We start from the raw sequence: 16,269 nt of genomic DNA on the forward strand, positions 1-16,269 counted from the left end.
AGATTAAATCCTGGGAATGTGACAAGGATCATGGCGGAAGTCATGGGATTGCATATGTTTCTTGATGGCAAAACTCAGACTAGTGGAGGGGACCTCTTGACAATTCCAACAGGGATCCTTATGTCAATCCACGGACTGGTCTGACATTTTCATGGAAGACCACGGAATGCATTACAGATCTGACAGCAAGTGTTTCAAGGAGGTATTCTTGGGAAAATAACAGGTATTCTGTTTAAAATCCTTAAAATAACACAGGGAACATAAAGCAACATTCAGAGTGTGACGGGAAGCAGACTTAGTCCTGGGAATGGCATGCAGGTTCTTACAGCAATCTTTGAAGTACAACCTGGGTCCAATTGACAATCCTATGAATGAGCCTGGGATCATTTCAGAACGACTGAGGTTGGGATGGATGATCTTGGTCATGGCACACAGATCCTAAGCTTGATTCTGGCAATTTAAGAGGAAGCCTGTTGGCACTTCATGAAACTGGACAGGGGATACTAAGAAAAAAATATGGATCCTGGTGAAAGCAAGAGAACAGGACATGGACTTTCGCAGCAATCAGGAGACTAGTAGAGGTGTTCTGAAGACAAAGTTGGAAAATTAATAGATCGCTCACAGAAAATAAATCCTTATAATAAGCCAATGTACTTGACAAGCTTTCTGGAATGGAACTAGGAACATGATGGCAAACCTGTGAATGCACTGCAAGTCAGGTGAAATTAATGGGATCTTGATACCCATTGTGGAATGAGTAGGGGTTCCTATTAAAAATCACGAGTATAATGCTGGGAGTCTGGCAACAACCTTTCAAATATCTGGTGACAGCAGTCCTGTTAATGAGACAGCAATGCTGATGATGGTCATCTGAAGAATAGAGGGGTCCTGTCAATAATCTGAGGGTCGGAAGGAACAGAATCAGGTTCCAGTTGAATGTGGGGACAGGACAGGAATTCTGACAGCAATTGAGGAAAGATTAGTATGATACTGTTGACTATTCTAGGAAAGTAACAATGACCTCTTCTAGAAGTGAGCAGTAAACCACCACACATAGGAAACCATGCACTGATTGCAAATGCACTACCACTACTACAGGATACAAACGGCTCCCCAACACTAGAAGCTATAAAAATAACTTTAATGAAGGTAATGTTCAAATGAAAGTTACAGCAAGCTGTTTAGGGCACTATTTGAAGGCTATTTGTGTTATAATAGAAGACATAAACAAGCAAGAACAGCATCTTTATTTGTAAAACTATAAAGAGTGAATATGATACCTAATCTTTGGTGTGCTCCGGGCTCTGCTAATCCATGTATGTGTTTCTCTAAGTCCGTGGAGGGTCCACAATGATCGATAAATGAGTTGATCAGGCCAGAGAAATGGGGAGTTTACAATTTGTTTGTGCAGAGTGGCTGCTGTGGGCGAAGGGAGACTGCTAAGCGATAGCTGATATGAGGAAGGCTGTAGTTTTCGGGTTTGAGTGATATCTTTTTATAAGTCCTCTTCGTAGATCCTTTTGTCCAGGAAGTAGCGGCATAGAAGATAAAACTGTTTTGAGAGAAAGTGAAGGGAAAATACTACTGGGAGTTATGCATCTCTGCATTTCTCTGTGCAGTATGCATCATAAATGTTGTATATATGGGTAAAAGGTGGATATTTCATTTTACAATGTCAATGTTTTTCTTCATATTTTGGTGAGAGTGAAGGCTGAAGAAGGAAGGAGTAGCTAAGCCTTTTGGATTTTGATGGTACCTGTTCACTGTTATGGGAGATTGATTGAGACCACAACACTAGCAATATACATTGTGTTACTTTGTACCAGTGGGTTACCTTTGCCAGACATCATATTTAAACGAATCCTTCACTAAATATCACTGTTAGTGAGACCAAAGTTTCTGCCTGTTTTCATGGTCACTGCAGAGTCTATATAGCACTGTCTATTTTTTTTACAGATGATGGCCAGATGCCTAGCGGCGATTCCAATTCATCAAGTGAGTGATAATTGTCTTCCTTTTTAAATTGCCTTTCACCCCAACCTAGAGAAAGTTCCTGTTTTCACTTGGCTCGTAGATAAAATTAAATGTCTATCTGTGATTGGCTTTGACAATATTATCAGCAATACAGACCAGTGTTCAAACTCTTTGATTAGGATGGTGCTTTTTTGTCGACTCAATGGGACCATTGGCCCAGAAAATTGACCCAGCCCGTATTAGGCTTGTGCTGAGTCAGCTTAATGTAAGCGCCAAAAAAATAAATAATCTAGCGTTCTAAGGGGCACATGCATCAGCAAAAATTCAATCACAAACGGGCAGATTCGCAGAATCTGCCCCTTTGCAACTGGTATTTTTGCATTTGGGATGCATCAACCCAAATGCTAATTCGCAATTTAAGTAACCGCAAAATTTGCAATTACTTAAATTGCGAATGCATTAGGGAATTGCAAATTGCGATTCCCTAAATGCAATGCAGTTAAAAAAAAAAAAATTATATTGAGAGTTCATATACGTAAGAAACAGTACATATCAATTTCACATAAGATTTTAAAAGGTGGAAAATACAAAATACATTCAAGGCAGGATAGAAATATACCATAATATAAATACAGGTTCTGGGAGAAGATATTTCTTTTAAAGTGCAATGTGCATTGTGCAATAGATTGATGAAAACAGACGCTACAATAAGCCCTATACAAGCGTGGCAGCCTATTATAGCCGAGATCCGATCCCAATAGAATAAAAAGAGTTAAGAACCCACAGTGACTAGCATTTAAACAAATTCCCATTTTTATCATATTTTCTGAGTGCCCCTGACCCTAGTGCATATTTTTTTCCCTTCCCTGAACGTTAGATATTGTAGTTTTCCATGTGTTAAAAGTCAGTACTTTGTCTGTTTTCCAAAGTTGTAGAATAAGTGATCTTGCTACGAGGGATGCTATAAATAGTGACTCGTCGTGGGGAGTGGAACTAGGGGAGCAACCAATAGCTGAAATGGAGTAATTAATTGAAATTTGGGTATCTATAGTATTTCTAAGGTATTTTTCAATATCCTTCCAAAATTCCTGTATTTTGGTGCATTCCCATATAATATGTTTCCAATTGCCCTTTTCTTCACAGTGAAAACACTTATCCTCTACTTGGGGGTATATATTGTGGAGGAACGAAGGTGTTCTATAAATTAACCATTTAGTGAGGAATTGCATCCGTTTAAAATTAGCGCCTCGGAATAGGGATTTATTAAATGTATAAACTTTGTCCCAGGTGGATCTATTAATCTCAATATCTTCTCTCTTTCTCCACCTGTCTCTCGCCTTGCCATATAGAGTGACTGATTTATCTTCATTGAAATTTTTAATCCAAGTGCTAATCTTCCTCTATTTTATGCTTCACTTATATGTGTTTTATAAAATTAGTTCTATATCTAGCTCTCTCAATAAGGCATAGAGGCTGATAAAAAGACCATTTTAGAATTGTGTTTGAATGCTGAATCTTTCTTTCTACTTCTCCCCAGGATTTCCATCTATTCCCCACAATAAAATCCTGGATTTTTTCAAAACCGTTTTCCTTCCAAAGTCTCAGAATGTTTTTATCTATCTATCTCACCTATACTTAAATTCATTAGACTAGTTGAGCTATTCGTTCTGAAAATATCAAAGTATTTCAGGAGCTGGGTTTTTTGTTTAAATAGCCATTGTATAGACTTATAACATACCTTCTTTGGATATTTGGTCACTCTTACTGGATCATTAATCTTAAGTTCGATTAGGATCTTTCTCATAAAAAAATTATCTCCCTCATAACTATCTAAAAAGAAAAAACCTAAAACTGTGGTGTGCAAAAGTTGCGTAATAATAGTCTCTAATATTTGGAAGAGATAGTCTGCCCTCTGTGATCGAACCCTTCAAAGTGCTGATTGCCAACCTCGGAGTCTTATTTGCCCACAAAAAAGAAGATAACATTCCGTCCAGTTACTTAAAGAAAGAGGCCTGAATTGCACAAGGAGCTGCACTAAAGAGGAAGTTAAAAATTGGTAGGATAGACATGCGAATTAAGGCAGCGCGACCCATTATTGATAATGGGAGTTGATTCAAGCGAGCTAATTGGGAGCCAACCCTTTTTAATTGTGGCATATAATTTAAGGCGTAAAGATCTTCCAACTTTTCTGTTATATAAATTCCCAAATATCTCTTAGGAACGGTATTGCATATTTGCCTAAATTCTGTTAATAAAGTGTCTGCAGTGCAATTACATAAAATGATTTCCGTTTTATTCGTATTTATCTTATAGCCTCCCAATTTCTGGAAATCTGAAAAGATTTTTAAAATTTCCAACTGACTGGTAGGCTTTGGATTTAAATATAGCACAATATCGTCGGCATAGAGTTTTATATTCGTCATTCCTGGTACTGGTCCAGAGTGGGCCATTTTCCCTCTAATTGCCATAGCCAAAGGCTCAATAAATAGGGCAAATAAAATTGGAGATAGAGGGCAGCCTTGCCGAGTGCCTCTGTTTATATGGCATGTCCCTACGTTTACATTATTAATTATAATCTGTGCCCTAGAGTGCTCATATTGTTGTTTCAAAAGGGATATGACTTCAATCGGAAAATCAAAACTGTGTAAAATCGCAAATAGGCAGTCCCATGAAACAAGGTCGAAAGCCTTTTCGGCATCTAAAAACCAGATCTGTGCTTCTACTTTATTGACATTAAAAAAATCCAGAGCCTCCAATAAAAACTTTGGGTTAGTATGGAGATGTCTCCCTGCCATAAAACCGCACTGATCTGGTTCAATAAGTAGTCCTGCCATTTTATTAAGTCAAGAGATGTTTTTAAAACACTATGAGGGAGTTTACCAGACCACCAAACAGGCAGCAAGTGAAATACTTCACGATTTTCTAGCAGAATTACAAATTCCAAAATTAGGAAATGGGTATAAAAAACTGCTATTAGAGGAGTTTACAAAGGTAGAATTGGATGAGGTAATAAGTTCCCTGCCCAGTGGTAAAGTTACCGGGGAGGATGGCATCCGGGGGAATTTTTTTAAATATTCTCAGGAACTCTACGAAGTGAGTTCTTGATTTTAGCTCATCATCTATTACAAGGAGGGTCACCGCCAGAATCATTCCGCACGGCAGTTGTAGTCAGTATTTTGAAGAAAGGAAAAGATAAAGAAAATACGAATTCCTATATGCCGATAAGCATTTTAAATACAGACTAACATTTTTACCAAACTCCTTGCGAATCAACTTAATAAAATGGTAGGACTACTAAATGCAATGCATGATGCAATTCCAAATTGCAAATTTGAAATTAGGGATCGCAAATTACCATCAATTTGAACTTGATGGTAATTTGCAAAAACTTTGAAAAAAGCACCAAAGTACGTTTTTCAAAGTTCCATGTTACACACACACATGCCCTTGGGGCATGTATGTGCGCAACATGTGGTAACATCTCAATTTCAGGGGTGCAACAGGGTGTCCTTTTGGCACCCTTGAAGTTGCATGCACAATTTGCGGGTACCTATTTGGTACTCGCAAATTGCGCATCCAATTCCCATATATATATATATATATATATATATATATATATATATATATATATATATATATATATATATATATATATATATATTATCAATCACCTCCTCGAAAGGAATGAAAACGCACTCGAAGGATCTCTCTTTTCCAATTCTTTATTAATCCATAGTTCTCAATATCCAAAAATATATACCAACGCGTTTCACCGCCAACAGACGGCTTGATCACGGTAGATATTTGCATCACTCACCAACTACTTTTAAGGAGTGGTTTCCCCAAAGCCACGTGATTAGCATGTGACTTCCTGTCGATTATGCTAAGAGTTATGGTACTTGTAGTTTAATGTGACAATTGTTTTGTAAAACACACAAAATTGCACAAAATTCGTTCTCTCAACCATAAATCAAGTTAACACAGTTATATAATAGTTTAAGGTTGCTTCCGCAAATTTCAACTTAAATTATTCTTGGGTCATGGCCATCACCCATAGTTCATCACAGTCTGAATTATCTTTAGTTTATAGGACTGTTCTCAAAACAGATCGCATTATCATTGGGAGTCCTTTAGTATAGCCCTCCAGTGGGCAATTATATAATCTGAGAGAGCAGATTATTGATGTTACTTTCTTTACGTGTGTTCTTTCAGCGCCCCATTGTTGTTCACATTGTGTACTATGATTAAACAGCAGGAAAAGTTTATTCACTTTTTTTCTCTTTTTTTGACATTCCCTAAGCGACTATTTTACAGTGGGTGCCTTATTCCTTTCTGATTGTTGTTCTAGTGTGTTCTTATTATCTACAAATGCACATAAAGTTCTTCACTCTGATTTAACCCGTCCGGGTGTAAAGTTCGAAAGTTCAATATTTGGCGTGACTCTCTGCATCTCAGTTTTCGCTCACGGTCTCCTCCTCTTTCATGAGGTAAAATTGTTTCCAGACCATAGAACTTTAACAGTTTCCAGTCACTGTTGTGTGCAATCTCCATGTGTTTGGCGACAGCATTACTTCTGTCTTTATTTGTCGTCGCACTTACATGTTCAAGGATTCTTAGTTTTAGTTCCTTTTTGGTGCTGCCGATGTATTTTAAAGCACACGGACATTCAATCATGTAAACTACATAGTCTGTTCTGCAGTTTATCAGTTGTTTAATTAGCCAAGATTTTTTATGTGGTAAAGTGACTTCTGTTCTGTTCATGGCAATCTGACAGACTTTACATTGTTGACATTTTATGAATCCTTTGCTTTTCAACCACTGAATGCCTTTTTTCTTTTTCTCAGGATCTTGATGGTGACTATGCACCAGTTTGTCTCTCAGACTGGTGGCTCTCCTGTATGTTTCTTCCGGATGGTTTCCCATTATTTTTCCGGCAGTTTCGTCTAGATGTAAAATTTTCCAATTTTTTTCTTAAGATATTTACGATCTGTTTAGATTCCCTTGAATGATCCAATATCAGTCTCACTGGTTGTTTATCAGTTTGTATTTCGTCTTTCTTTTTTGGTTTGGTCTGGAGGATTTCTTCTCTTTTCTTTTCGTTTGCTCTTGTCCAGCCTTTCGTGATGATACTTTGTTTGTATCCTCGTCGTTTGAATCTGCGTGCCATGTCTTGGCTGTTTGTTGTCCATTCTTTTTCTTGGGAGCAAATGCGGCGTAGTCTTAAGAATTCTCCGTACGGTATGTTATCTTTTACAGATGTTTGATGGAAACTTTCCGCATGTAGTGTAGCATTTGTAGATGTCTCCTTCCTATATAGTGTGGTCTCTACTTTGTTGTTATGTATGTAGATTCTGGTGTCAAGGAATATTGTTTCATCTCGACTTATGTTATAAGTAAATCTCAAGTTTGAATCTTTCGAGTTCAAGATGTTAAAGTACGTTTCAAATTCCTGCACTGATCCATCCCACACTATCAAGAGATGATCGATGTATCTCAGCCACTTTGCTATTTTATTGACATGATGGTCATTGTCCGGGTGCCACGCCACTTGTTGTTCCCACCACCCCATGGTGAGACATGCGAATGCTGGACTAAAGGAGAAGCCCATTGCACAGGCTTTAACCTGTTGGTAAATTTCTTCACCGAAGAGAAAGACATTCTGGGTGAGACATAAGTCAATCATATCAAGGAGCATTTGGTTGTGCTTAGTGAATTGGATATTTCTTTCTTTTAGAAAAAAGGCACAGGCTTGTATACCTATGCTGTGCTCAATGTTCGTATACAAGGCTATCACGTCCATAGTGATTAACATGTAGCTCGATTGCCAAGGGAGTTCTTGGAGATTTTTCAAAAGATCTGTTGTGTCACGTAAATATGAGCTTAAGTTCAAAACAAAAGGCATAAGAAAATAATCAATATAATTGGCCACTGGTTCCATGAGTGATCCCTTTGCCGAAACAATCGGTCTCCCTGGTGGTTTTAGTGGGTTCTTATGCACTTTAGGAAGAAAGTAAATTGTTGCAGTTACTGGATTGTCCATTGTGAGGAATTTATATTCATCATCGTCTATCAAGTTTTCACTCTGCCATTCTGCAATCTTTTTATCCAAGTTGGTTTTGAAGATTTTTGTTGGGTTGCGGTCGAGTTTTCTGTAATATTGTTTATTTCTTAATTGTGAATGAGCTTCCGCTGCATAGTCTTTTTGATTCAGGATAACAATATTTCCGCCCTTGTCGGCCATTTTAATTGTTATAGTCTGATCTTCTGTGAGGTTTTTCAGGGCTTGTCTCTCTTCTCTTTTCAGATTATCCCGATATTTGGTACCCTTAATTTTATAGATGTCTTGAATTACTGCCTCCTGAAAGAGGTCAATTTTGTTTCCTTGTGGTAATTGAGGGTAAAATTTTGATGAGGGTTTTTTTCCACTCAAACCTGCTCCCTTCTGGGACAGGCCTCTTCCTCAGTAATGATATCGCAATCTTCCATTACGTCAAGGTTGATTAGAGTCATTAAATGCTGGTAGGTTAGTTGTTGTTAAACCTTGGTCTTGACTATTTAAGTCTGATGGTTTTATCTTTTTCTTCTTGGTGTAATTTGCCATTTCTTGATTCTCTCGGAAAATTTTTGCCAATTTGATTTTTCTGATATATTTATATATATCGATACGTGTCTGTGCCATATCCATTGATTCTTTCGGACAGAAGTTAATCCCATATTTCAGTAAATTGGTTTCATGATCATTCAGAGGACGTGATGATAGATTTATGATGACCAAGTCATCTGTTGTTACATCTTCCTGCCAATTCATTTTTAAGTTTTTCTGGCGCATACTTCTGGTTTTTGTTCCAATTTCTTCTACGGAGCCACTTCCTCCTTTTTCCTCTTCTTGTTTTTTTGATGATGCCAGGGCTCCAGTTCTGGGTACCCATCTGCGCCCCCTTCCTCTCGCTCTTCCTCCTTGGTTTTGGTTTTGTTCCCATGATCGTTGTGTGAGGACCAGCCTCATGTCCCCTAAAAAATCACGTGTTGTTTGGTCTACAATTTCCTCTGACCCATCCTCGCTAGTTCCTGTAGATGTTAGTGATGTGGCACTTGTTGAGCTCTGATAGTTGGCTGTTTTTCTTTTCTGATCTTGAAAAATGTCAAATTTCTTGGCATAAGTAAATATGCGTCCTTGCGTGTAATCGTTTTTATCTCTCTGATATTTCATCTGTTTGCCATTTCTCACTATGTTCTCATGTTTTTCCACATATTTTTCTAAATCTGATTTTAATTTCATCATTTCCGGGTTCATATCGCTTGTTACCAGGTCTTTTTCCAATTCTGATAGTTCTTCCTTGACTCTTGCCAGTGAAATTTCCAAGTGTTTGACCAGGATGGTCATCAATCCTAGTGAGGAGTCCAATATATGTTGGCCCCATTCCTTTAGTAGGTCGTTTGAGGCTTCTTGTTGGCTTGGCATGAGCGATATCCTTAATCCTCTTGGTACCCTTCTCACTTCTAGATATTTTTTTAAAGTGATCAACTCCCACCACTTATTTATTTCCTTCTTACTTAATTTCTCCCATGTTTTCAGTTTGCTTCTGGTGTCCGATTTCGGAGTACTTTGCTTGGTTTTGTCTTTATCTTGCACCACTGCATCGTCGTCAAAAAGGGAATTTAGGTGTTCACTTCGCTTTGCTTCCCTTTGTTCCATATTTTAGTTTGTCAGTTTTATTATCTGTTGAGAACTTAAACTGTTTTGTTGTGGATGAGTTTTATTCACCAGTCCCACTTGTTCTTTCCAGGACTTTAGGAGTTCCTCCTCGGGAGGGTGGGTAACAATGTTGCTGCTGTTTGGAAATACTGCCACACTTAATCACCTCGGATTGTTTTCAATTGTGGCCACGATTCAGCGCAACGGAACCACCACTTTCCCCGAAATGAACCAAATATCAGCAATGTGACCTTCCTTACGGGTGCTAGTGTTCGATAGGAGAAGCCGCACTGCGACCGTGCTTACCTTCACCCTTCGATGTCGGTCCGCCGGTCCGTTTGTCTCTCCCACCGTTCACGTCCACACCTCGTGTTGCTGTGATTTGGCGTTCACCGGGTCCGCCTCGTAGTTCTCAACAACTAGGATCGGTTTGGTCGACCCCTGGCGATTCTCACATCGGTGCCGGATTCCTTGGCAGAGCCCCGCCAAAATTAATTATCAATCACCTCCTTAAAAGGAATGAAAACGCACTCGAAGGATCTCTCTTTTCCAATTCTTTATTCATCCATAGTTCTCAATATCCAAAAATATATACCAACGCGTTTCACCGCCAACAGACGGCTTGATCACGGTAGATATTTGCATCACTCACTAACTACTTTTAAGGAGTGGTTTCCTCAAAGCCACGTGATTAGCATGTGACTTCCTGTTGATTATGCTAAGAGTTATGGGACTTGTAGTTTAATGTGACAATTGTTTTGTAAAACACACAAAATTGCACAAAATTCGTTCTCTCAACCATAAATCAAGTTAACACAGTTATATAATAGTTTAAGGTTGCTTCCGCAAATTTCAACTTAACTAAAGGACTCCCAATGATAATGCGATCTGTTTTGAGAACGGTCCTATAAACTAAAGATACCCTCTCTGGACCAAAATCATCAACTGCTCCCTGCAACAAGGCCTCATTCCGGACTCCCTCAAGGTGGGGCAAGTCACTCCTATACTCAAGAAACCTACAGCTGATCCGACTGACCTAAACAATTACCGACCCATCACCAATATCCCCACCCTGGCCAAACTGCTGGAGAAATGTGTCCAACTCCAACTAACAAGACACATTGACCAATTTGACCTCCTCAATTCTCATCAATCAGGATTCCGAGCGAAACATAGCACGGAAACAGCTATGACACACATAAATGATGACGCCCTCCAAATTCTTGATCGCAATGAGTCCTGTCTCCTCATCCTTCTTGACCTCTCGTCAGCATTTGACACGGTCAAACATGAGAACCTGCTGGAACTGCTAAGCACTAGAATGGGTATATCGGGAACGGTTCTCAAATGGTTTTCGTCCTTCCTACACAACCGATCTCAGAAGTTCAAGATCGATAATGTGCTATCTTCACCTGTGCCTGCGGATCTAGGTGTTCCACAAGGATCCTCCCTCTCCCCCACTTTGTTCAACCTCGTCATGGAACCGCTCGCCACCTTGCTCCAAGCTTCTAATGTCCAATTCCATATGTACGCCAACGACACACAACTGTACCTAAAGCTTCAATCTCCGGAAGATATCAAACATCTGAACTCCACGCTTATTAACACTCAATCTTGGCTAGCCGATAATCACCTCAAACTAAATGCTCTGAAAACTGAGTTCCTTCTCATCTCACCCCCGGCGAAAATTTCCACCACCCAAACATGGCTCAACAACCTAACAGCACTCAATGTCCAACCCACCATCGTGGACTCAGCGAAATCACTAGGCATCACACTGGACGCCAAGCTCAACATGCAGCAACACATCAGCAAAGCCACAAAAGCAGCTAATTTCCAAATAAACACACTGAGGAAAATCAAACCCTTCCTTCCGACTGAAGACTTCCGAACTGCTGTACAAGCGTTAGTCATCCCTCGAATCGACTACGGAATTGTGACCCTCAGTGGACTCCCGCTATCCACAACAGCACCCTTAAGAGCCTCCCTGAACGCTGCCACAAGACTCATTACTGGCTCAAGAAAACATTCGCATATTTCCCCAGACTTAAAGTCCCTAAAATGGCTGCCGTTTGAAGCCAGAATACAACTAAAAATTGCGGTTATGACACACGCGGCCGTGCACCACAATGCACCCAACTACCTCGCTCAAAAATTGTCCATATCAGGAGGTTCGAGGTCCAATAGAAGCTCAAAAAATCTACTCCTGAAACCCCGTAGATTCAAGAAAGAGAAAACCTACAAGCGCTCCTTCTCAGGAATGGCACCCAGGATCTGGAATGCGCTCCCGCCTGAAACTAGGCGTATCTCCTCCGCTGCACTCTTCAAGAAAGAGGTGAAAACCATCCTTCTGGCCAAGATCTCCTGAACTTTATAGGTAGTGGTTCAGAGACTCTACATTGCCTTGTATCAATGCTCACCTTGTCCTTTGGCATTATACCTCTACCTGATGGTGACAATACTACGCTTCTTTCGTCCTACCGACCATTATATGAGACACATTGGGTCACTGATTCACCCTCCCGATGCCCTCACTCAGTGCGCTCTCTATACTAGAACACTGTTATAAGCCTGCCACACACCCAAGGTCTACCTGAACACCTATGTAATGGGATCCATGACTTGTGCCGTTTTATTACCTGTTCACCTGACTGTATATTGATATGTTTTATGTATTTTGTTTTATTATTATCCTCTCATGTTAGTGACTACTACATTGCTCCCATTACCTCTGTTCTTTCCTACTGCCCCTACCTTGCCATTGTGAAGCGCTCTGATATCTGTAAGGATCTTGTTCGCGCTATATAAAACTTTGAATAAATAAAATAAATAAATAAAATAAATTAATTAAAACTGTGATGAACTATGGGTGATGGCCATGACCCAAGAATAATTTAAGTTGAAATTTGCGGAAGCAACCTTAAACTATTATATAACTGTGGTAACTTGATTTATGGTTGAGAGAACGAATTTTGTGCAATTTTGTGTGTTTTACAAAACAATTGTCACATTAAACTACAAGTCCCATAACTCTTAGCATAATCGACAGGAAGTCACATGCTAATCACGTGGCTTTGGGGAAACCACTCCTTAAAAGTAGTTAGTAAGTGATGCAAATATCTACCGTGATCAAGCCGTCTGTTGGCGGTGAAACGCGTTGGTATATATTTTTGGATATTGAGAACTATGGATGAATAAAGAATTGGAAAAGAGAGATCCTTCGAGTGCGTTTTCATTCCTTTCGAGGAGGTGATTGATATTTGATTTTGGCGAGGCACTGCCAAGGAATCCGGAACCGATGTGAGAATCGCCAGGGGTCGACCAAACCGAGCCTAGTTGTTGAGATATATATATATATATATATATATATATATATTTTTTTTTTTTTGCCACTCTCCACACACCAGTGCGCGGCACTCCAAGGCGGGTGCTGACAAGCGAGGGTGCACTCGCTAATCAATTGCCGCTCCCAACTCCAAAGTAGACAGTCATCCACAGGAATAAAGCACTCGCGGGCCGTTTGAATCAGTTTATTGAGACAAACACAGCAACCAGCAAACAGACGCGTTTCAGTCGTAACCTTCTTCTATGTTTACCGAAACGTCACCCAGAACATCATTATAACCAGTGTGCATGGAAATAAACAAAGGACAATCAAAGACTCAAATAGAGTGCAAAGCATGAGCGCCATCTTAACATGCCTGATCCATCACAATACTAAATAAAAGTAAATAGATGTGGATAATACTCGTGTGCTAAATAAATAAAAAGCTACACAAGTCAAACGGTGTCAATCACAACACGTGATACAACAGATAGAGCCCACAAATGGGCTTAACCACATGAACCAAATGTTCCAAAATTCCAAAACACGAACCTGGCAATAAAGCAACATTCATAGAAGCAGTTCACGATATACATGATGTATATAATAAATTGACAAAATTCATTATTCAATAATCCATATTCATGATACATTATTCAAGTTCCTAGGGAAGGAAATAAATCAAATAGGGTACCGTAAAGTAGTAAATCCAATCTCATAGTACTCATAGTTCAGTTCATATGCAGTGTGGAGTGGCATTAAAACTAGTGGCAAGGGCACATCAGATGAGCAAAGAGAGTCTCTAAATCCAGGGCATTCTATGCAGATATTCATTATTCACCTAAATGAACTGCAAGTTCCTCTTGCATATTTAGGTACCACGGCACCTTTGTTTGCAAGTCAATAATGTATCTTGACTCCAGTCTACGGAGCCTTGTGAGTCTGTCCCCCCCTCTAGGATTGTTGGGAACATGATCAAGGCCAAAATAACCTAGAAGATCCCTGTTGCGATGATGTACTTCGTCAAAATGACGTGCAACAGGGTATGTCTCATCAAATTTTGCGATGGCTCTGAACAGTGCTCCCTACATATCGAAGACCGCAGGGGCAGTAGAGACAATAGACACTGTAGGGTGTGGTACACGTGAGAAACCTGTTGATTTTTCTCCGGAGACCCACCTTTGGAATGTGAGAAGTCAGGACCCTCTTACTTGATTTGCAGGCCTTACATTTCCCGCATGGGAAGAAGCCTTGCATCGCGCCAAAAGGGGATTTAGGAATGTCTGTCAAATGACTCTGGACCAACTAATTTTTTATGGACCTTGCTTTTCTGAACGTTATCAGGGGGTTGGAAGGAAGATCAGCAGCCAAACACTCATCTGTCTGTAGGATATGCCAACTTTTCCTCAAAGTTTTCTTAAGAAAGGAGGCATTTCTGGAATAGGTGGTAATGAATCGAAACCTGTTATTAGAGCTCTTGTTGGTTTTCTTGTAGGCATTAGCAAGGATGTCGGAGCTGTATCCCCTGACCTTAAAGCGTTCCATGCTCTGTTTGGCCGCGATTTGAAATTCCTCCTCATCAGTACAATTTCGCTTGATTCTAAGGAGCTCCCCATAGGGGATGCTCCGTACAAGATTGATGGGATGACTGCTGGTCGCTACCAATACAGAATTGCCAGCAGTTGCCTTGCGGAATAACCTGCTTTTCAATTCTCCAGATTCAATGTAGATGTTGACATCAAGATAATTAACAGATGTCTCACTCACTTCACCTGATAATTCAAGGTTTACCTCATTCAGATTCAATACCCTGATGTATTCCCTGGTTGATTCGGGGGTGCCATTCCAAATGATGAATAAGTCATCGATAAAGCGATGCCAGCTTATCACTCTCTCAGACCAGGAGGCATTGATCTCCTCCCAGGCCACCTGCTCCTCCCACCAGCCAACGAACAAGTTTGCATAGCTGGGGGCGAAGCAGGTGCCCATAGCTGTGCCCGACATTTGTTTGTATAATTCGGACTGAAAGAGAAAGATGTTATTAGATAAACAGAATTCAGCAAATTCTAGTACCAAAGCACTGAGTAAAGTAAATTTCAATGGCCGTTGGTCTAAGAAATATTTCATGGCTTTCAGGCCATCCACATGCTTTATCGATGTGTATAGACTAGTGATGTCCAATACCATCATTGTATAGCCCTCCTTCCATTTCAAGAATGACAGTTTCTCCAAAAAGTCTGTAGTGTCGCGTATATAAGACTTCAATGGTTGTACAAAAGGCAACAGAAAGAAATCAACATAAATCGATAAATGTTCAGTTAGACTTCCTTGTGATGCCACAATCAGTCTTCCTGGTGGCAATTCCTTGTTTTTATGCACCTTGGGGAGGTGTTAAAAAGTGGGGATAGTCGGATTTAAACGTCTAAGAAAAAGAAACTCATTCATTTCTAATAGACCTTTTGTATGCCATTTGGTTATCAATCGATGATACTCCTCGATGCTAGATGAATATTCCTTGTTGGTGATGGGTAGATAAGTGTCTATGTTTGTCAGTTGGCGAAGAGCTTCCTGATTATAGCTTGATTTGCTCTGTAGAACAATGTTCCCGCCCTCATCTGCAGGCTTAAAGATGATTCCTTTATCTTGGCTCAAGTTCTTAAGTGGAAGTTGTTGTTTCTTAGAAAAGTTGCTATTCTCCACTTTGATGTGTTTTTGTTTCCCTCTAAACCGTGTCAGATCCTTCAATACGGCCTCCGAAAAAACATCTATAGCATCATTGGCTAGTTGTAGATTGAATTGTGAAATGGGTTTGAATGGTGTTTGTCCTCCAATTTGTTCAATTCCCGTAATAGCCAATTGTTGGGATCTATTGATAGAGGTCAAAGTGATGCCTTGATCATCATTTCTCAAATCTTCCAGCACCATAATGGCATTCAGGTCTTTGCCAGCCAAAGAATCGGTTTCGGAACTTCTGATGATCTTCTTCCTTTGTATACCGGTTTGCATCTTAGTCTTGAAGAATTTGTGAAGTTTCACTTTACGGATAAATTTGTACAGGTCAATCCGTGTTTGTGTGAATTCAAAATCACGTTGAGGGCAAAAGTTAAGTCCCAATTTGAGTATTGATTCTTCAGTCTCAGTTAGTTTCTTATCCGTCAGATTGATTATGGTAAGATTTTCTTCCATTACTGCCGTTTCTTGTTATAGTTTCTCTTGCTTCTTGTGATAGGTGGCGAAATGTTGGGCCCCGCGGCTCCTCTGCCCCCTCCTTGTC

At 39.8% G+C, this 16,269-nt stretch overlaps 1 protein-coding gene across 7 annotated transcripts in view; it reads left to right on the forward strand.

Moving 5' to 3' along the window:
• The window catches only part of LOC147701648 (leukocyte immunoglobulin-like receptor subfamily A member 6), a 602,586-nt gene that overhangs the window by 219,732 nt on the left and 366,585 nt on the right, over positions 1-16,269 (forward strand). For 6 of the 7 annotated variants that reach the window (XM_086930274.1, XM_086930269.1, XM_086930270.1 and 3 more), the window contains exon 3: positions 1,957-1,995. The exons of the other annotated variant lie outside the window; for it this stretch is intronic. In XM_086930274.1, coding sequence (XP_086786400.1) covers positions 1,957-1,995 — 39 coding nt within the window. The remainder of the gene's footprint in view (positions 1-1,956; positions 1,996-16,269) is intronic. 7 annotated transcript variants of the gene reach the window in all.

This window comes from Lissotriton vulgaris, chromosome 7, assembly GCF_964263255.1.
Source record: "Lissotriton vulgaris chromosome 7, aLisVul1.2, whole genome shotgun sequence".
Taxonomy (NCBI): Eukaryota; Metazoa; Chordata; class Amphibia; order Caudata; family Salamandridae; genus Lissotriton; species Lissotriton vulgaris.